The sequence below is a fragment of the Egretta garzetta genome, unplaced genomic scaffold, assembly GCF_000687185.1.
Source record: "Egretta garzetta isolate BGI_Z169 unplaced genomic scaffold, ASM68718v1 scaffold159, whole genome shotgun sequence".
NCBI lineage: Eukaryota > Metazoa > Chordata > Aves > Pelecaniformes > Ardeidae > Egretta > Egretta garzetta.
The window spans coordinates 39,252-60,571 of NW_009260762.1; the positions used below are offsets into that span (position 1 = coordinate 39,252).

At 38.4% G+C, this 21,320-nt stretch overlaps 1 protein-coding gene across 1 annotated transcript in view; it reads left to right on the forward strand.

Annotated features, from left to right (window-relative positions):
• The first annotated feature begins 5,675 nt into the window (after window positions 1–5,675).
• ALDH1L2 (aldehyde dehydrogenase 1 family member L2) overlaps window positions 5,676–21,320 on the forward strand; it is a 26,884-nt gene continuing 11,239 nt past the window's right edge. Inside the window, exons 1-11 of the mRNA XM_009646066.2 lie at window positions 5,676–5,844; window positions 8,064–8,298; window positions 12,185–12,350; window positions 13,213–13,314; window positions 14,872–14,961; window positions 16,038–16,172; window positions 16,572–16,697; window positions 18,097–18,188; window positions 19,054–19,201; window positions 19,951–20,070; window positions 21,225–21,320. The exon at window positions 21,225–21,320 is cut by the window's right edge and continues 13 nt beyond it. Of these exons, the coding sequence (XP_009644361.1) occupies window positions 5,676–5,844; window positions 8,064–8,298; window positions 12,185–12,350; window positions 13,213–13,314; window positions 14,872–14,961; window positions 16,038–16,172; window positions 16,572–16,697; window positions 18,097–18,188; window positions 19,054–19,201; window positions 19,951–20,070; window positions 21,225–21,320 (1,479 nt within the window). The remainder of the gene's footprint in view (window positions 5,845–8,063; window positions 8,299–12,184; window positions 12,351–13,212; window positions 13,315–14,871; window positions 14,962–16,037; window positions 16,173–16,571; window positions 16,698–18,096; window positions 18,189–19,053; window positions 19,202–19,950; window positions 20,071–21,224) is intronic.

The window sequence follows — 21,320 nt, forward strand, 5'->3', positions numbered from 1 at the left end:
ATGAGGAGCGGTGCCTATTGTCTCTGCCCGGGCTTTAGTAAAGCGCGTACAGGCACGGGAAGGTCAGGAGGGCTCGGGAGCCGGCTTGGTTTGGGTGCAGAAGCAGCATCTTGGCGGCTGGTCTGCGGGCGGGATCGCAGCCATCATCTGGGCGCTGCATCTTGCAGGGATGTGCCTGGGAGCTGCAGGGAACAGGCACCCGCGGTGCTGTGACAATCCCCGGTAATCGCGTGTCGAGCACATCGTGAGTGTGGCTGTTCGCTGCCTCCCTCACGCTGGATTTGCCCTGTGAGAAGCTGAAGGTTGCCTTCTTGGTTAGGAAGGACCGTGCCCGTTCCCAGTGCCGGGGAGAAGCCCCATGCTTTGGCCTAGGAAGAATGTTTAGTTTGCGACCTCACGGCCAGTTCCTAGCTCTGGGATGGTGGGTTGCTCAGGGTTGAAGGCAATGGCCTAAATTCCTCTGCACCCCATGGTTTAGTTTTTTACAGCTCAACGCATTTGTTCCAAGCTATTCTTTATGTCCTGTTAAATATGTAGACTGCAGAACTCCCTACAAGTAACCGCTCCCCCAAAGCCTTGTGCAGTCCAGATTGTCCAGATGTGTGGGTCTGGCAAGCTGAATGAGGCTGGGAGAAGATGTTTTTTTCTTTCCTAAAGACTGTTTCATGTTTGACTGCTTGGTTTAGCGCGAGGACAACGGTCCTACTAAGGTATCTTAACCTGGAAGGGGTTAGACTAAAGAGATTTAACACAACCTCTTTGGAAATGCAATCAGCAGTGCCAAAAAATGAGAATGACTGACTGATGAGAATGCATTCCTGGTAGATGTGTAGATAGGATGGGTGGCTCTACGACAGGGTTCTGTTGGGAGGCGCTGGAATTTAGCACATGTAGGGGGATCCGCAATAGAAATAAAGTTGCAGTACTGCTTTTCAAAGGAGGCATAATTCTACATTCATTTTTAAAAAGATGCAACACATTAAAATGTTTGCTAGCTTCACTAAATTCTTATACAAAACAAATAAAATACTGTAATCTTTTTGATAGCAAGCTTCATAACCAGAGTGGCAGTTACTAAATGTTAACCTTCAAGAAATTGGATTAGAAACTTATAACCAATTGGATGTTTAGACACACATACAAAAGAGGCAGTAAGAGAAAATTAAGTTTATCTATGCAATAAATATTCTCCTCTGGATAGGTCTTGTAACATTAGACTCTTCTGAGAGAAGAAAATGTAGCTCTTGGAATTGTCTTCCATTTTTAGGAATGAGAACTTGACAAGTGAGTTACCAGCATTTGTCAGGCTGCTTCTCTATGCAGTGCTTAATTCTATTAGGTTTATTTTTGGTTAGGTGTTTTGGAGGAAAAAAAGAACCAGAATGGAAGCAAACATTAAAATACTGTGTATCTTTTAATGAGCCATTGTAAAATAAATTCCAGTACTATATCAACAGATGATATGGCCAGAATTTTTAAATAGGGAAGTCAAACTTAAATCTGCGCTTTCATACTGAAGCAGTGAAAAAAAAGTGGACTTTCAGACAAGTTGAGCATTCAAGATAAGACTGCTTCTGCAAGCAGTTCTCAGGTTTTATGCTCCTTACCTTTATCTTGTTTTCTTCATCCAAATTGGGAGCACTTGAGTCAGGGAAACAGAATTAATATTAATCTGTGTTATAATATAAGCGAAACAGAAGGTTAAAGAAGAAATTAAAAGTTCAGACAATGAAAACAACAGAATTACAATAGAGTGAGCACCAACTTCTGAATTCTTATCTTTTGGTAGCACTGTCATAACTACTACCTTATCCTATGGTTACTAAAATAATAAAAGAAAGGCCAGGTCTCTCCAAGCCACCTGAGCTGCATTGTTTGCCACAACTAAGAACTGGGTAATGTTACAAAAGTACAGCAAAAAATCCACTCTCATACTACATGGCCATTAACCTTCCTGTGCATCTGTTAATGAATGTTGTATGTCTATAGTCAGCCAGGCAACTGTAAAGGACATCAAATACAGCATCCTAACATCACTGACAAGAAACAACAATACAAAGTTTAGTCTTTGTATGTGTTAGTGATAATGATCCGAGCATATTGTTGAACAACAAGGTTGTTTTACTGTTCTTTAATAGGTTCCTTTGTACAGCTTCTTTATGAACACTAGTGATGCACCATCACTGGTACACGTCGCTGGCCAAAATGTGCCATCTCAATAAGAAAAAAACCCACCAAACTGTTTTTTCGTTTCTGTGTAATCTTATAGAACTTTCCGTTTTAATTGGGTGTTATGTCCACCTTAAATTCTCCTAGAAGGATTTCCCACTTTCACAGGTCTAACTCATCTTACATAAAAATGCTTGAGGGGAATTTCCAAAATAAGACACAGAGTGGCTATAAGATCTCGTGCAGCTGCTCAGCTGTCATTTTTCAAGTAAGATGAAAAATAAAGGATTGAATTCGTGGTCTGATCATGTAAGCCCCTCCACATATGGGATTTCTTTTCTATTTTTTTTTTTAGTTAGTAGAAATCCTGTGCATGACTGACTTGTGGGTTTGGCTCCTGCTTTCTACTGGTGACAGCATATGCGTTAATGTGCTACAAGCAAACTGCCACGTCTGAGCCAGATGTGAATTAAAATCATGCAATACACGTGTACCATTCATGGGAGAAGTAACTCAGGAATCACTGGTCATAGCACAATAACCAGATCCATCTTGCAACTGAAATCAGTCTCCATCTGAGTAACTTATTCTATAAGTTTGAGACAGCAGAGCTGATTTGCTGCTAGGCTAATCACTACAATGGAGAAATGGCACTTAGCCAGTCTGCAATCTTATCAATTTTGCCAGTTTTATTTTTTTTGTTCCTTTGGAGTCTGTGTTGTTTGTTTGCTTCTCACCACTTGATGACTCAGTTCCACAACTAGCACAAATTAAGCACGTGTAGCTTTACTGAAACTGTTGATTTACAGCAGTTCATGATTTGGAACAGAAACTGGTATGCAGTTCCATGTAATATGAGAATCAGATTTACTGACAGTTAAGTTTAGGAATAGAGGATGCATGCATTATTAACGCTTTGTGAATAAGTTTAGGAAAAGTAGCTCTTAAAGTGGTGATAAATTTGGACTGAAAATTACAAGAAGATTGGCCAAGTATCAGAAAAGAAACAGCACAGCAGTGAGTAAAAGTACTTGAAAATGGGGGTTGATAAATTTACAAAAGCAATCATATGATGTGATTGCTTGTGATGGCAGAGGACTAGGTTTGTTAGCTAAGGAGATCCCTTCCAGTCTTGTGTTCTTACCAAAAGGACGAAAATTGAATAGGTAACTCTCATCTGGACTATCGTTAATGTTTCTTCAGTGTGCTTGTTATGCTACCACTGTAAATTAGCACTGTACAGAAATCAGAGGATTTCATCCCATGCCAAACATGTTCAGTGATCCAGCTGGTTAATCTTTCTCCAACTTGCCTGCTATAGTTAAAATAATTAAGTGATTTGGAAAATCTGATGATTACTTTTTATAACAGAGCAGCATTTCTGCTGTAAAGCAAAGATATCAGCCATAAGGCGTTGGTAATGAGATCTACCTGCATCCACTGGGCCTTGCTAGACAAAGATTGCAAGGATAAGTTGCGCTCATTGTAATTCAGAACAAGGTCTTGTCTTTATTAAGAACAAAATAGTGGACATATTTTAGGCTTCCCTGCCAACAGTGCAGCATTGGTTAGGAATATTATCATCACGGGTCTCACAGACATTTTTTACCAGCCGACTCCAACAATCTGATTTTGCAAGAGCCTGAGTTATGTCCACCTTTGCATCTTACTACTTGTAACTACTGCAGTTGCTCTAGTGCTGAGTAATGCTGTAATACAGGGACAGTTTTACTACGCCATTTCATTCTGAGAGAGAATATTGTCTCTGGACAAAAAATTATTTCTTATTGTTTTATATGAAAAATAAAAAGCACACTCTAATATTCCCCTAATGGAACCTACCATTTCACAACTCCCTTTTCTGAGGCTAGCTGCACCACTAAAATGTCATTTTAAAACAGCAAAATACATCCATAATGTTTCAACTGTGAAATGAATTGCAATGAAACGGATTGTGGTTTTGAGTAACCTGTTTTTCAGGACATTTCTGTTTGTCATAGAATTTGTGATATGATCTGATGGGCAATCCAGACCAGTTGGTATCTGATCAATAACTCACTTAGTCAAGGTATCCTCATGTCCCAGCCACTATAAGAAACGGAAAAGAGGAGGGAGGAAGAAAACATACAAGTGCTGACATACAAAACAAATGCCGGTGTTTAAGATATTCAAACAGTGCTTTGATTCCTCTTTATGGTTCTGAGCGTATGGCATCTGATGGGTCATTCAAAAAAAAAGTAAGTGTAAGTCCAGTTGGGAAAGAGAAAAGTTAAGAATAAAGGTGGGGAGTATGTGGATTTATTTTCTACCTTTTATTCAGGTTTCCTAAAAGGAGGGATCTTTAATGGTTTGAGTCTAGGAATAGTTTCTATTAGATTCAGCTTTCTCTTTATTCTGTCTGGACTTTTCCTTCATAACCAGGTCTGCTAGTCCATTTGTTTTTCAAACGTTTCCAGTTTTCAGTTTCCAGAAGCTGATGAAAAATGCAATGGCACTGCTTATAGGGACAGTTCCACCCTTCTGCCAGTGCCTGCATGCTCATTCCTACCTGCTCCCCCGCTGGACCCGTGTTAGGGCTTGTGGCAGTGCAATGAAGTGGATTAGTGAATAGATTCAGTTAAGTACAACCTGCATTTTGTCTGGTCAGTGCCTCCCTACCTCAGTACCCTCACCCAGTTCTTGCAGCTACAGGAACACCACTTCTGGGACTCAGGAGGTGTTAGAGGGACTGGAGGTAGAGTGGCAGAGAAGCATGACTGTCCCCTAAATCTAAAGGGACTCTGAAGGAATTACGGGGTGCAAGCACTTGGATAATGTAGGAGTATGTGGTACCCTGATATCATAGTAGTGTTGTGATTCTAACTATCCTAAAAATAAAAACTTAGGGCAGTTATTGGCACCTACACAGTCTGAAGAAGCTTAAAAGCATGAGTCTGGGGTACTGGGATGCAAATGCAGAAGGCAGTGGAAGTCAAACAAAGGAACCTTGCAGTATTTCCTTGTTAGAGGATCAAATGGATGATCATTACCTTTAACCTGGTAGGAATAATGCAAGCTTGTCTTCTTTAGCCTATACGTATTAACTGCAAATAATATGCCGCCATTTAGATGTAGGGATTTAGAGGACGTATTCCAGGCACCTGAGTTATGCCCAAAGTGTTTTATGTGTCTGTTTCAAAAAACATATTTTCATTTCTTATCATATCAGTTCTGACTACAAATAAGACTGTGCAGCTTGTTATGCCTCTTGTAACGAGCGGTGGGTCTGTCTAATGAAAATACTGGGAAAGCAATATAAACATCAGTGACAGTATCAGGTGATACTTTTATGTTAAGTGTGTTCTCTCTGAATTGTACATTGCCTGTCATTAATCTCAAAAAATTATTATTCCTTCAAAGGTGATTGGGGTAAAAAGACTATTCCATTTTAAATCAAAATTAACGTTGATCAGGAAGGAGCAAGAGAGAAATATAAGCAATAGCGTATTTTCTTGGCATCATAGAACATGGCTTGTTTTAATTCTTTTTACCAGGCTTATCAACATAAGCTAAAGCTAGCCCTTATAGGTCAAAGTATTTTTGGACAAGAAGTTTATAACAAGCTGAGAAAAGAGGGCCATAAAGTCGTGGGAGTATTTACAGTGCCTGACAAGAATGGACAAGCTGATCCTTTGGGTAAGTGTAACCTTAATCCAAATGTTAAAATTACAGGCATACTTGCATTTTCGTGAGAAGGTGATATCTACATGGGAATGACTTGCATATATTGCCTTTATTACCCTCGATTCAGCACAAGAACTATGTTTTAACAAACACAAGTCCCAGAACTGGTTTAACTTAGTATTTAAAATTGTTTCTAACCATACAGGGCCATACATTATGATATTTAAAAAATAAACTAATCTGGGTACCTTATTTGAATGCACATCCTAGAGGTAATCATCCTGAGCTAGATCTGTATCTTAAAGCACATAGCTGCTGAGCCGGTACTCAAGCACAAATGCCTGTCACCTGCTTCACTGTGCTGCCTGGGACACTCAAGGCATGAAGCCAAGACAGTTTATCCCTGGCTTTCTGCCCTTTCTGACTGCACGTGGCAGTGTGCCTGCGGAGCCTACTTGTCTTCCACCTGGACTATGGAAAACCCATTGAAAAGGGTAGGGGAGGCTTTGCTCTCCCTTTTCCCATTGCCAAGGTGCATAAGGATTTTCAAGACTTCCTAAAGAAAGAGTTGTTGCCTGACAGGTATTCAGAATTGTACTTATACAGCAGAACCCAGTGTAACAAAGAAGCTACTTTGGAAGCATATGAATTGTAACTTTTTTTTTTTTTCAGTGGCACAAAAATAGTGAATTAATATGGTTAGCGAATAGAAATGCCAGAATGGAATATACCTTTATGGATAATCAGAAATTAAAGCTACAGTCCATGAGTTGTCTTAAGGGTTTTGTTTTTTTTTTTTTTTTTGTCAGGTCCTAACATGTTTTCACAAAACTCTTATGAGGGGAGAATCAAACATAAGTTTTGCTTACCTGGGCTATGGCACTCCCAGATTAGCATATAGTTCTCAAGTTTATTATATTCTGTAACTCTACCTCATTAAGAGATTTAATCACACTTTGGAAGAATTAAGAGGAGGCAACTATACATTTAGAAAAATACAATTCGAATATCCAGCTCTGAAAGCATGCCATAATACTTGGTTACATTGTATAAACTGTTGTTGTACAGTTATTACGCTAGCAGATGTAACTAAGGACATCTTCCACTGATTTCAATCATATATTTATTTTAACTAAACCATAGAATTAGTTTATTGGTCTCCTAATGAAAAAAAAAAAAAAAAGAAATTACTATATACTTTGTTGCTTTTTACTTCCAGGCGACTCAAACAGATTAAGTATCAAGTGAAATTTGCTAATGTTTCTATACCTCAGACAGCTACAATTTTTATTTCTAAAAGCAATTGAAGTACACACTAATGTTCATGGAATGATATTTAAGTAAGTATTTCCTTATGACCTAGGTTAACAGGCTAAAGATACTTCAGGTCAAACTCAAGATCTAATTTCAGAAGTGAAAAAGAGAAAGTACAAAAATGTGTTCAGAAATATAAATTAAATTAAATTAGGTGCCTTTTCCATACCTCTTCTTGTTTCCCCTTTTCTTCCTATTACACATACGACTCAACAGATGTAGAGTTTGACTCTACTATCCTACTCTCTGTGGTGAGTTATTAAGCATTTGTGTAATAGAATTTATTAAACAACTAAAAATTCTGTCTGCAATTAGTGCAGTTGTTTTTTCTCACCTTGGAGCCTAATGTTGGGTGTATCTCTGTGTCTCACAGATAAATGGAAGCATACCCAGAAGGCATCAGTAAATAGAATTTTGATGAAATTGCTGAAGACCTCTAGCATCTGTAATTATTTGTACCACATGGCAAATGCTGCTGACTTGAGTGAATCTTAGTTGTACGTAGTCGTATTCACATACAAATTGCTGATGTAGAAAATTAAGTTCTGCTAAAACAGACCTGTTGCAGGCAAATGTAATGACCGGAAATGAAATGAAATGAAAAAAAGAAATGAAGTGTCACTGTTAAATAGTCGATAGCGTTCATTATTCGTTTCTGCTTTCACAGGTACTTATTAGCCAAGTCATAAGAGTGAATGTAAAGTTGAGAATGTAGCAATGAGAATCAAACACAGAATTAATAAAATATATCCAAGTGCTCAGGTTTTTAAACAACATACAGAACGGTACAAAGGGCACTCTGTAATCGTACACTTGGATCATCTGCTTGAGTTTGTCATGCAATATCTCTCTGATTTCAAGTTTGAATTTTTAACACAAAGTGTGAATTAAAAAAGAAAATTGCTCTTGCTCCTCAGCACTGGCAGCGGAGAAGGACGGCACTCCTGTTTTTAAGTTCCCCAGATGGAGAGCTAAAGGCAAGCCTATCCAGGAGGTAGTTGCAGCCTACAAATCAGTTGGAGCGGAGCTAAATGTCCTTCCGTTCTGTACACAGTTCATCCCCATGGATGTTATTGACTGCCCAAAACATGGCTCAATTATTTACCATCCATCCATCCTACCACGCCACCGAGGAGCTTCTGCAATCAACTGGTGAGTTTTGTTCACCAAAACTATGTGTATGTCATGTTAGGATGTTGGTCTGTACCCATTACTCATGTAAATGCTAGCACGGTTCTGTTGACTTGCAACTGCCTTGAAGGAACGTCTCTGAAGCAGCTGAGTATTTGGTTCACGAACTGCACTTCATACCTAAGATTCATTATGATTTCCAATGCAAGTGCAGCTGTTATTCTGGGAAGATCAGTGGTGTGATCTGTACATTCATATAATTTACTCACACAGGCAAATCGACAACCTGTAGTTTTCATAGGCAAGGCATTGGTCTCCTAGTTTGTCCCCCACAAACACTAGATCACTGTCGCAACAGGGCTTGATGCAGAGCCTAAGATTTCAGAAAAGGGAAGTAAAGGGAGAAGAGAATCCACAAGAACAAAACCTTATCTTACTGTCTTCCTAAGCAATGCACAGCTAGATTCAAAATGTTACCGTGAAATAACTGCACAGCAGTAATGACCACAGTAGACTCAGATGTAGCATTCTTGTGACAACAGACATGCCACTATCACAGTGTTTAAATTCAATAAGAAATTGTCTAAATATGAAGAAACAATTATAAAAAAATCTTACAGGTAGCATGATGACTATCTGAAGACACAATGTTGTAGATTCAAAGGCTTTTTTTTTTTTTTAAATTTTAAATCCTTAATGGAAAAAAAGCTGAAGTACTTAAACACAGAATTAAAGAAGACTATTAGAGATGTAAGGAAATCCTTGAAAAAGTGGCAGTTGTGTCCAGGTGAGTAAAATAAAAAAGAGCATAAACTCTGGCAAATTAGATGTAAAATGAGAGTAATACAGCACAGAAAAGAAATAGAGAACCAGCTTTTGAAGGCATAAAATTGAATAATAACCATTTTCTCAAATGCATTCAAGATGGGAGGTAAATAGGGTGGTAGAGGTGTTTGATATAAAAAAGGTGCTTATTAAAGGGAACACCGTAGTAGGAAATCTGTATTGGTATCCAGGATGGAGGAGCTTAAGATGTTACTACCATACAGCCCCTCTTTGCGTAGAATGAGTCAGAACAATTCTCTTGAGCTGAACTGTGAGTAGGAGAGATTTTAGATAAACTGATGAACAAATAATCTCTTCTCAGGACCAGAGGACTTTCAAGCAAAGGTTCCACAGCTTTCTGTTCCTTCAGATTGTGTTGGTGCAGGAGACTGGAAAACAGCAAGAGCAATACCAGTTTTAAACAGGGTCAGAGGAAAAGCCAGGGAACTATAGACTGGTTGCTCTGATTTCAATCTGTAATAAAGAATACAGTTTCTACACAAATGGGTAAATGTGATAATGAGAACGTCAGATTAAGAAAATGGGTCATCAAATTCAAAGTTAAAAAAGTTATAAGATAATGTACATAAGGGGTAAAAAACCTAACTGTATGTAAGCAGCAATAAAATTTCAGTTGTTGTTACTCAGAAAAGAGACCATGGAAGGATCTTAAATACTGTCTGCATCTCGGTTAGGACATGAAAGAGCTAGAAATGCTTCAGAAAAGGCTAAGAAAGATGGTCAAAGATACAGAACAGCCTCCACATGATGGGACAGAAATCTAGGAGTTTTCAGACTGGAAAAGAGGTCATTGGGAAGGAAATATACCAGCGGTGTATAAAGCCATGAAAGACATGGGAAGGTGAATAAGGAATGATTGCTCATTCTTAATCAAAAGTTAGGGGGTAGTCAGTGAAGGGATCAGGTAGTAGGATTTGACTAAAAAAGGAGGTACTTTTATTTCATGCAGTCCGTTATTATACTGAGGAACTGCATATCTAGCAAGCTCTAGAAGGATGTTTTCATGGAGGAAAAGTATGTCAAGATCTATTGTTTAGCCTGGAGAAAAGGAGGCTGAGGGGAGACCTTATCACCCTCTACAACTACCTAAAAGGAGGCTGTAGTAAGGTGGATATTGGTCTCTTCTCCCAGGTAACGGGTGATAGGACAAGGGGAAAGTTGCGCCAGGGCAGGTTTAGGTTGGCCGTTAGGAAAAATTTTTTCACCAAAAGAGTTGCTAAGCATTGGAATGGGCTGCCCAGGGAAGTGGTTGAGTTCCCATCCCTGGAGGTATTTAAAAGATGGATAGATGAGGTGCTTAGAGACATGGTTTAGTGGTGGGATGGCAGGGTTAGGTTAATGGTTGGACTTGATGGTATTAAAGGTTTTTTCCAACCTAAAAAATTCTATGATTTTATGATTCCACAGGAAGATGTAGATACAAACTCTCTTTCAGGAAGTTTCTAAGGTGAATGTTTCCAGAAACAGGGATGTATCCTCATGGTATATCACTGAGTCTTGCCCTATTTTGCATATTCCTTTTGTAAGCACCTGCTCCTGCCCTTCTCAGGTAAAGTCTGTTGTCCTAAGACCTTTAAACTAAGCTAGGATTTGGCCTTGATTTTGCCTTGGCTTACCATTCTCATGTTTCACCCTCACACCCCTTGCTCTCATCACAGCTTCTAGCATCTGTAGTGGCTACAGCCCTGGTGCTGATCAGACCCTTTCCCCACCACAGCATTTCTTTTTCCAAGAAAGCCTGTGGGAATTATGCACGGGTAACAGGGCATCAGGCACAAACTCTGAGAGTTCCTCACTCCATCCTTTACAGCCTCTTCCAGCTGCTGCCACGTTATCAGCAGCTGTCTGTGGAGGGAGCTGCTGGGCAGAGGAGTGGGCAGACAGTAGTTCTCATCCTCTCATCTATTCAGCATCAGGGTTCTTTGCCCATGGTACCTTCTTCTCCTCCAGCCATGCAGAGGACATGCATTTCTCACCAGGGTGCTCTTTTCGGGATTTGTACGTAATATAAAATACAAGAGATGCTGCTTAAATGTGTGAAAGATATGATATAGGCTAGCCAAACTTCTGTAAGCTTTCACTTTTGTGAACCTGCCTTCTCCAGCTGTGTTTAGAGTTTGTCCCTCATTCTGCACCAATGTGTGCTTTACTCCTTTAAGTAATGTAGTTTTCAGTGCATACAATCAATAGTGATTTTTCATGTGTATAAGCCAGATCTCAGATGATCCTGTTACAACACAGACTGCCAAGGGAATACTTACATGAGATATGTCTTACAGAAAATGGCATTGGTGTTTGCATGCAGACAAATGGTTAAAAGCATGTAGGAAAGCTGTATGTGTCTCCATTTCTGGCTGCTCCCTTAAATACACTTCTGTTTGATTATGCATCATTGAGGCACATGCAGCTCCAAAGGAGAACTGGAAATCTAAGTGTCTGAAGTTCCCTTCAGAGTCAGAGGCAGATCCTGAGCTGATGTAAGTTGGCACAGGTCTATTGTAAGCAGTGCTATGTACATTCAAAGCAGCTGAGAATCTGGCTGAATATAAATTCCCTTAATAACTTTTCCTTAAACAGTTGCATATCCATCGTTTTCCACTCTTGAGTTTAGCTCTTTTTCAGCTGTGGGACAACTGTACTTGCCTTGCTGGCCTACAGATAAACTGTGAGGCTTAGCTAGTTACAGTAAACTATGACTCGTTCAGATAATATGCTGTCTAGATGCTTCCATCTTTCAAATTATGTTGTAACTATTGCACACCTTTTGTTCTGTGTGTCTTACCACTAATAATACTTTAAAAATAATTATCACAAGGAACTGTTTGGTAGACACCCTGGATTCAGTTGCAGCATTTCTGATATCACTTTGTGGAAGCCACACATCAACATTGTCAAAACTGTGTGTCTGACTATGAAATGAGCAATGAAACTAGTATTAAAGATGGTTAGGGTTTTCTTTTCTCTCTACCTAAACCAAACAGATGTCTAACGGATTGGTTGATATCCTTGACTACTTTCATACTGTCTGTATCTACTGTAAGGGCTTTTTTTTTATGTCCAGGACTTTAATTCAAGGAGATAAAAAAGCAGGATTTACTATTTTTTGGGCTGATGATGGTTTGGACACTGGACCAATACTGCTGCAGCGAGAATGTGATGTTGGCCAAAACGATACTGTGGATGACCTGTATAACCGGTTTCTCTTCCCAGAAGGAGTAAAGGCTATGGTATGTTTAGCTGTACCAAATATCAATATTTTAAGAGGAAAAGAAAAGCATCTGCTGGAGTTTGAAAGTAAAGGAAATATAGACAAGATGCATACATTTGGAATGACAGAGCTTGTGGTGCTCAGCTGAATCCTAGACTTCAGTGGAGCTGTGCTGCTTCACGACAGCTGAGGAGGTGGCCTCAGAATATTTGTTGCTGGCAGCGGGCAGAGCATATCCTGTTTCCACAGAAGGCAAGAAGTCAGATTTGTCTGGAATGTAGCTCTTTCCACAGATTTCTTGAATGTTTTTACAAGGTGAAATGTTTTACAGGCTCAGAGAGAACAGAAAGTTAGAGGTGAGGTTGAAAAAAAAAAGGAGTGAGTTTGAAAAAAAAGAAGGGGATGATGTTTTAAATTCAGAGCCCTGGTGGATTGGCTTTGGGTTTTGTATGCTTGTCCTCTTTTGTTTGGTTTTAAAATGAAGAAAAGAAAACGCATAAAAAAATACTCAGCATGGATCATTAGAAAAATTTTTTCTCCTCCATTTAAATGCAGAGAAAGAACTTTTTGAAGAAAGAGAAAAGAAAGAGTTGAAAGCAGTCATACAGAGCCACGATCTGGTCCTGCAGAATTTAGGTGGCTGCTATATGCTTGGTGACTACGTACTCCCACCAAATTTCTGAGGCTATTTCTTTTGTCAAAGAAGTTTAAGCATATAGGTGTGTTAATCAGTGCAGCATCAGTCCCCTAGATTTTGGAAATCCTGGATTTTAAAAATAACCCAGTTCCCCTTGTGGCAGAAAGTCTTTTGCTGTCATTCACATGTACGACTGAAAAAAAAGGTGAACCAAGCTAACATTATATGTTACTTTTTCATTTAGGTGGAAGCTGTACATCTAATTGCTGATGGTAAGGCCCCTCGTATACCTCAGCCTAAAGAAGGGGCAACATATGAAGGGATCCAGAAAAAGGAAAATGCAGAGGTAGTGTTAAATAACACTGTGTTTTGTGCATATCACTAGAAAAGTTGTTATTAACTTGGATTACAATAGTAGTGATATCAAGTTAACATGAATTTTAACTCAGTTGTTTCCCCGCCTCTTATTCCTGGGATAACTCCAAGGATGCGTGTAATGGAGCCCCAGGTTAAGTTCCTATTCCCTTTCAGCAGTGACATATATTTAGAAACTTGATGTCCCACTTGGAATCATCTACACACAGCTAGATGGCAGCTGCACCTCCAGTGGATTCTTAATATGTTACCATACTTTTAAATACAGCATTGAATGGAGATAGCTTTCTTCGTTTACCAACAGTCTGTACTAAATTCTCTACCAGAAATAAATTTGATGTTAGGAAAAGCAAGTGTTGGCACCTTGCCTGTTGGCATCAGGAAAATAAAATATAGGTCACCAAAACAAACAACAGAGAAAAAAATTATTTAAACACCCTACTGCATTAGCTGGTTCTTCTTTGTGGTTGGGAAGGCCACCATAAACTGATAGTGAATGCTGTCTGTAATACCTGCTTTTCCTTTTCTAGACCAGTGCAAAAATTAAAAAAAAAAAAAAAAAAAAAAAGTAAAAATTATTCCAACCGTTTCGTCACTTGTCCATAGTGAATGTAGTCCTTTCCACCTAAAATATTGTAGGTGATGCTTTTTATCATATTTCAATTCCTGACTTACCTTAGAAACAATTAGCTTTGCATAACAGTATTTTTATTCATCCCTTTAATATAATATATAAGGAGCTTCCTTGATGTGAACTAGCTTAACCTCCTTGCTGTAAAACTATTCTCACTGGCTTATAGCTTGCTTCTAAATATTCTTTGTGCTTAAACTAAGAAAGATGCTGGATTTTTGTTATTTAATAGCTATTCTGATACTTTCTTTAAATTATTTTGCACATATACTCACAATACTTCAAAGGTAAAGAAATGCATTTTCACTGCTGTAACATATTAAAAATACATTATATTCTTCACAAAACATTATTTCCATTTTCCTCAAAGTCTTGCAAGAATTGCAAGTTGTAGTAGGGATTCTACTTATGAAACAATTTATGAAGGGTTAGTAAATGATTAGAAAGTATCTTAATAAAAGCTTGTAGATTTATTAAAGAATTTAGGATCCAAGCAAGAAACAGATCATTTTCAGCAGAATTTTATAACCCAGACATACACTTATTTATATTTATACAGTGCTTATTAAATTTGTTAATCATAATATTAATTATTTATGAATGAATAGGTAGTAACAAGAGTTATATTTTCATTATGTTAGTGTGAGGAGGAGAATCTATGAAAAGATGTAGGCTGTACAGAACGCAGAAGTGCTAAGAGCATCCCATTGGATAGGTCTTTGATGATTAGCCACCCAGAGATCACTAGTCTTTCTTTATTAGACCAGATCCTTTCTGTGTTCTTAAATGAATGGTCGAAAGAGGAGGGAGAATTTGTAATCCTTACACAGGAAAACATTACTAACTTGGTTTATAACTAAACAGAGAAGAATTAGCTAGCATGCTTTGATTTCCTAGATCTCCTGGGACCAACCTGCAGCAGCTTTGCACAATTGGATTCGAGGGCATGATAAAGTACCTGGAGCATGGGCGACAATTGATGGCCAGGTATGATCTGAAAACCAGAAGAATATTCTTCTTTTCTGTAACCTCTTTTTGGTCTTTTTGTTGTATAAAACTAATGGTGTCTGCATACAGGTGAATACAAGTGAGAGTTACATTGGAGTAGCTCTCATTTGATGACTATATATTTTGTATATATCTAGAACAGGCACCTAAATAAATGTACAGAACACAGTTGATAAGATTTTTTTTTAATGATAGATCCATTTAATTCAAAGAAAGATAAGAGCAATGTCTGAAAACAAAAGTTGGGCATGGTACAAAGCAATAAGTAAGAAGGGTAGAACTAGACTGTGCCAGTCATTTTGGGAAGTAGGCATGCGTTATAGTACAATGCAACCCATGCTGTACAGTGGGCAGCATCACAGCATTAACAGCAAAATGAAACACTGTGAGCTACTGAAATAACAAAGGAGGTTTTGTTTTGAAGAGGTTTGGGCCCAGATCATTTGCAGAAATAAATGTATCTCATTTTATCCAAAACCAGCTATGTCCTTTCAATGTATTAAAAGTACTATACATTTGATCCACTTTGTACTTGCATGAAGTATTTTAAATATCACATTATCTTTCCTGGCTTTTGCTACTTTTTGTCCAGATTTTGCTACTTGACTATTAGCCATCTGCTGGTAGGCTGCTCCAAAAAGCCTGGTTCTGCCCTATGTCCAGGAACTGTTGCTGATTTGAGAGCCCAGAAAGAACAGAAGAGCCCAAGAGAGGGGCAGTGTTCAGCACTGCCAGCGTGGGAGCAGAGCAGGACTCCACCAGTCACAGTCAGGCTTCTGCTGGTGTCTCGCTTGGGGCATGCACTGACAAAAGCCGCTTCCCTTTCTGCACTGGTTCCAGCATGCATGTTGTTATAGCTACAGGTTTAGGCAGCTTGCAAAGTTTTACATACCTTGGGCTGTAAAGATCCAGAAATAATGTTGTAACATGTTTTCCATGTGCAGGTACTCATATTTAATTTATATTACTTTAAAGCTTCAAAACAGTATGATTTCATTCTTAGACTTTTAGAGCACATTTAGAATCTATGCACTTTTAATTCTGTTTATTTTTAGGTGGTTACTTTTTATGGGTCATCATTACTTGATGCTTCAGTGCCTACTGGACAAGAGCTGGCAATAAAAGGTGCTTCAAGACCTGGACTTGTAACCAAGAATGGTCTAGTCGTTTTTGGTAATGATGGTAAGATGGTAAGTGCTCACCCTGGCAAACATGAGCATGGATGGAATAACTTTAGGAAGACATGCAAGTAGTGTGGAATTGTCAGGCTATACAAATCCAGCTGCTAATGACAGACAGCTAATTCACTTGGAGTTTATCGATCCTCTACCACCCTATAGAGAAGACATTCAAGTTTTGCTTCTCACTCAATCCATATTCATTTCCAATACGGATTAAAATGTACTAATACTAGGAGAGAATCTGAAAGACAGGTAGGAGTGGCCTGTGTTAAATTACCTGCATCATAGCAGCTTTTCTGCAAGCCACTTATTTTACAATTTCAATAACCACATTAATGCCTAAAAACTTTTCACACAAGGATGTATTGCCCCCCAGATAATTTAAAATTATATCCTCTCATTTTTCAGGTACTAGTGAGAAATCTGCAATTTGAGGATGGAAAAATGATCCCTGCATCTAAATACTTCTCCGCTGATGAAACAACTGCCCTGGAACTTACAGAAGAGGAGAAAAAGATGGCAGAAGACATTAGGGTAATTCAGTAAACTGCTTTAGTAGGATATTACTTCAGACAATAGCATTACATACTTTTTATTACAGGCAAGGCATATCTTTTATTTAGCTGTGCAAATTGTTTTTTTGATAAAATGTAGTCAAAGAGTATGGGGTTGAATCCTTAGTTATTGATATTAATTCAGGTCGAATTGGAAATTCACTAGAGTACTTACATGTCACTTTAGAAAGTTTTCTTTCAGATACAAGTGTTACAAAGACAGTGATTGCCGGGTCAATTATGGCAAATATTTATGAATGATGAAGGTGGGAGTGAGGAAAAACAAAGGGACCTTTGCCTCACAACAGTGAGGTTTTCAACACTGACAGACTTGGACAGTTCTGAAATCCTTTCTTCACTGTGGTGTCACTAGGATGTGCTCAGAGTGGTCCTGTCAGAGAAGCTCCAGGGAGTCTTAGAACAGCTGTCTGAAAGAGAAAAGCAGCAATTTTCTCCTTGTACCTGTGTGTGCTGTCTCTATTCTTCCCTGGTGGAGAGATGCAGCAGTGGGGCAGCTGGAGCAGAAAGCTCTCATAGCCAGAGAGGCACTTTGCTGCCCTCTCTTGTAAGCCATCCCTCTGTAGTGAGTGTCAGGGGCTTAGCTGAAAGCCACATTTGTCATTAAAGTTTTGTGCCAGAGCAAGTGAATCACAGATGTCTCCCCTTCTGCTAACTGTGCTACAGGGCCAATTACTTCTGGCACAGGTCAGGCAGCTTGATGCACTAATATTTTAAACTGCTGCTTCAAGATTACCTTGAACCTGCTTGCCAGCAACCTAAAAAACTGCCTGGAGCTGTTGACTGACTGAGACAATAGCAAAAAGAAATATAAACTCTTCAGTTTATGACACTGCCTGCTAAATCTGAAACCTAATTATAATTAATTGAAATATTATATTACCAGTTATTTCACTATGCATGTTAGCGGAAATGTCCATCTCATGCATGCAGCCTAAACTACTTCTCAAGCTCTGCCCAGGTGCCAGAAGTGCCATCAATCCAGTCACAAAGTACTGTCCTTGCCTCTGCTGACAGTGTGTTCCATCATGGAATGGGAAGTTATTATTTGGAGGATAAAGATCTTAAAAATATGGGCCTGAAAATTCTTAGCATTGTACCATTTAGATTTCTTGCCTGATTAGGTGAAATTATCATGGACAAAATAATATTTTTGATAAGCTAATTATGCTGAAGAATTTATTGGCTAACATCAGGTCTCAAAACAGTTCGAGACCCTCTTAAAATAATTTTCTGGCTTAGAATCCTTTGAAATAATATATGTTGTAGGCACAGATACCATAGAAAGTGTGGTTTGATAAATACTTCTTGCAGTTAGAGGATTATTCATTATTGCCTCCATTATTTTTATGTATTATTAGGCTATTTGGAAGGGAATTTTGAGCAATGTTGCTGTAATTGAGGATTCCACAGACTTCTTCAAATCTGGAGCATCCTCTATGCATGTTGTCAGGTAAAAAATATTCACAATAACAAAATTTTGAAGCCAAAGTTAATGGAAACAAAGTCGTCACAGTGCTTTTAAATCAGGATTGGTCAAGTAATGTTAAAAAAATCCCCCTATATTTTCCAGTACTCTCTCTATTCCCTTTCCTACCTTTGAAAATGTGGTACAGCTCTGCTCCCAAAATGAGGAGATATTGACATAATCCTGCTCTTTCTATTGAAGGAAAATTCCCCTTAGCTTTGGGAACACCAGCCACATGGGGGAGCATGGCAATGCCCAAACCCGTCTGCATGCAGTGACAGGTAGCTCAAGACCAGGGGGCTGACTGGGAAGCTGAGCAAAGAACTCCCCAGAGGGAGAGAGGACCCTTTCACAGAAAGAATTGAGCCTATGTTTACAAGTGCACTGAGTTCATGCTGTGTTGGGTCACCTCAGCTACCTTCTTTTTGCAACTCAGATATCCCAGGCCATAATATAAGCCCAGCATCTCAGGTGGTTTTTTTTAACAAACTGATTATTGTCCTTATTACTTACCAGTCTCATAGAGCTCTGAATATCCTCCATGTACTGATTAGAGAGTCCCATATAATGTTTTATCAATCAGTAAATGCTATTTGTCATTTATTTCCAAGAGTTTACCCAGAAGAATTCCAGAACCGCCATTTTCTTTTCCATAACACCCCCAATTAAATCAACAGATTTCAATAAATTGCACAACTTCAATGCCACTGTTGTCAGAGAAACACATGCACATATTCACATGCATACAAACTGGTGCCCAGTTTTGACCCCTTTCAACCTTCTAATGATTCACTTATCTGAATAATTCTTTCATTTGTAATTAAACTTAATCTTTCTTCAAAATCTTTAGAATGCTAGAAGAGATCAAACAGAAATATAGTGGACTTCAACTACAGAATGAGGATGTGTATATGGCCACTAAGTTTGCAGACTTTATTCAAATGGCTGTCAGAAAATTCAGAGGAGAAGGCAAAGAAGAAGAGTTAGTCATTGATTACGTAAGACCTTTTATTTTGCTTTTGCTTTTATTGCTTATCCTGTCTTGTTTATTGAGGAGGGTAGACAGTGCATTTATTAGGCTGCTTGATGCAGTAGGAAAAGTGAACAAATATTTGGTCATACAAACTCTTCTTTGTGACTTTTTTTTTTTGCAGCTTTTATATATTTGCATTTTGGAATGGAAGTATATATGTAATGTCACTTAAAGTGTACCAGAAACCACGAGATCAAGAACATGCGGTAGAGTAGATCACACATGGGCAGACATTCCTACCTCCCTTGCACTCTCCTGCCAGTATGCTTCAGTCAGAAAGGTTCTAGACCTTCTGCTTTCCTGAGGCAAAGTGTTAGATTTTTCTCCTAAGAGTCTGTTCAAAGACTTTGTGTGAAAGGAGGATTGGGTGTTTTCGAAGTCATTAAGCAAGCCAGGATTTCTTGAATTTGGTAATTATGTATTTGATTGAAGTCCACTAGGGCCAGCCTCAGCCAGGGTTTAGTATTGGTTTGAACATAGAGATCCAGTGATAAAAAATACAGAAATCTGCTTAACTATCTCAGAGTATGGTCATTGGTGTTCAGGGAGAATACGTTTTCCATTTCATTTTACTCTTTTGTCCAGTTCTAACAGCCATATATACATTGTAAAATGTGGCTGGATGTTGGCTGTGCATATCAAAAGCTTGTTAAGCTACATAAAAGTCTTAGTTATTAAAAGTTTAAATTCATCTGTTGTTTATTTCACTCTTAGGTTTCAAAAAATGTCAACAACATGACTGTGAATATGCCATACCAGTGTTTCATAAACGGGCAATTTATAAATGCTGATGATGGAAAGACATATGACACTATAAATCCAGCAGATGGATCAGTGAGTAATTTCTAAATATGATCAATAGCAATTTCTTTGCCTATTAAAAAATCTAAAACACTGACTGAATAGTGCCAATTTCAAACCATACAATACACATTAAACAACCCCTAGAAATAATTTGAAATTTCAATTTACTTCTCAGTCTGTATGTTTTACAGTTTTTGCATTTCAGTCAAGCTGCACAGTAAAAATAACCTACTTCCACTTCAACTATTATATCAGTTTCCATACCGAGCTGTATGTTTTACCTTGCTTTAATTTTTGTTTAGCTTTGCAAACAAAATTGCTATAGTTTAGTTGCTAAAGAAGTATTTCTTTTAGGATGTTGTATATATTTCCTGTTAGTCATCAACTTCAGGTTTTATTTTACTTTTTTTACAAATCTGATGTCTTAGGACAAGTGTAATTTTAAAATGTCCCTTTAAATTCCCAGTAAGAAAAATGACTCTTCAATAGGAAAACATATGCAGTTGCACTTTGGTCCTGAACTACTGAATCTTGGTTTACCAACTCATAGCTATGAATTATAAGTAAGAAATTCTAGTGTCCAAGTAATTGCCATTTAATTCTGGAGGTAATAATTTCTGCTTGAAATCAACACCACAACTTTCATTATCATCAGAAGTCAGACTTCAGTCCTTTTCCTGAAGCTCATTATGGAACTGAATAAAAGTCATAACATTTCTGTGATAGAATTTACAATTTGTATATTTACGGAACACAATCATCATAAAATGCTATGTGTGTATGATGCCTTATGGTAACAGAAGCTCCATTCCTAAGAAATGGAATATGCAGGAGTCATTTTAGCATGTCTGGATATTAGATCATAGTATCACATATCAAGACTTCCAACTTTTATAATATCACATTGATTTTACATCTGGAAAGAGAGAATGAAATCAGGTAGGACGATGCACCTTGTTGTGAAGAAGAAAATAGATCTAGGAATCAGAGTCCCTGCAGCATCCTCCAAATTCTGCCACCTCAATTGTTTCTGAACTTTTTGCAGCCTGACTCACCCATGCCAACTGCTGGCATTGAGGATATTAAGTATCTGCTTATACCCAGTCAAGAAGCTTAGGAGGAAGGAGTAACACTCTGCATCCCAGCATTTTAGTTTGAGCTAACACAACGCTACCTTTGGACAGGTAATAGCCAGCGTATCTTCTGCTTCCTTGGCTGATGTTGACAAGGCAGTGGCAGCAGCAAAGGAGGCATTTGAAAATGGTGAATGGGGAAGAATG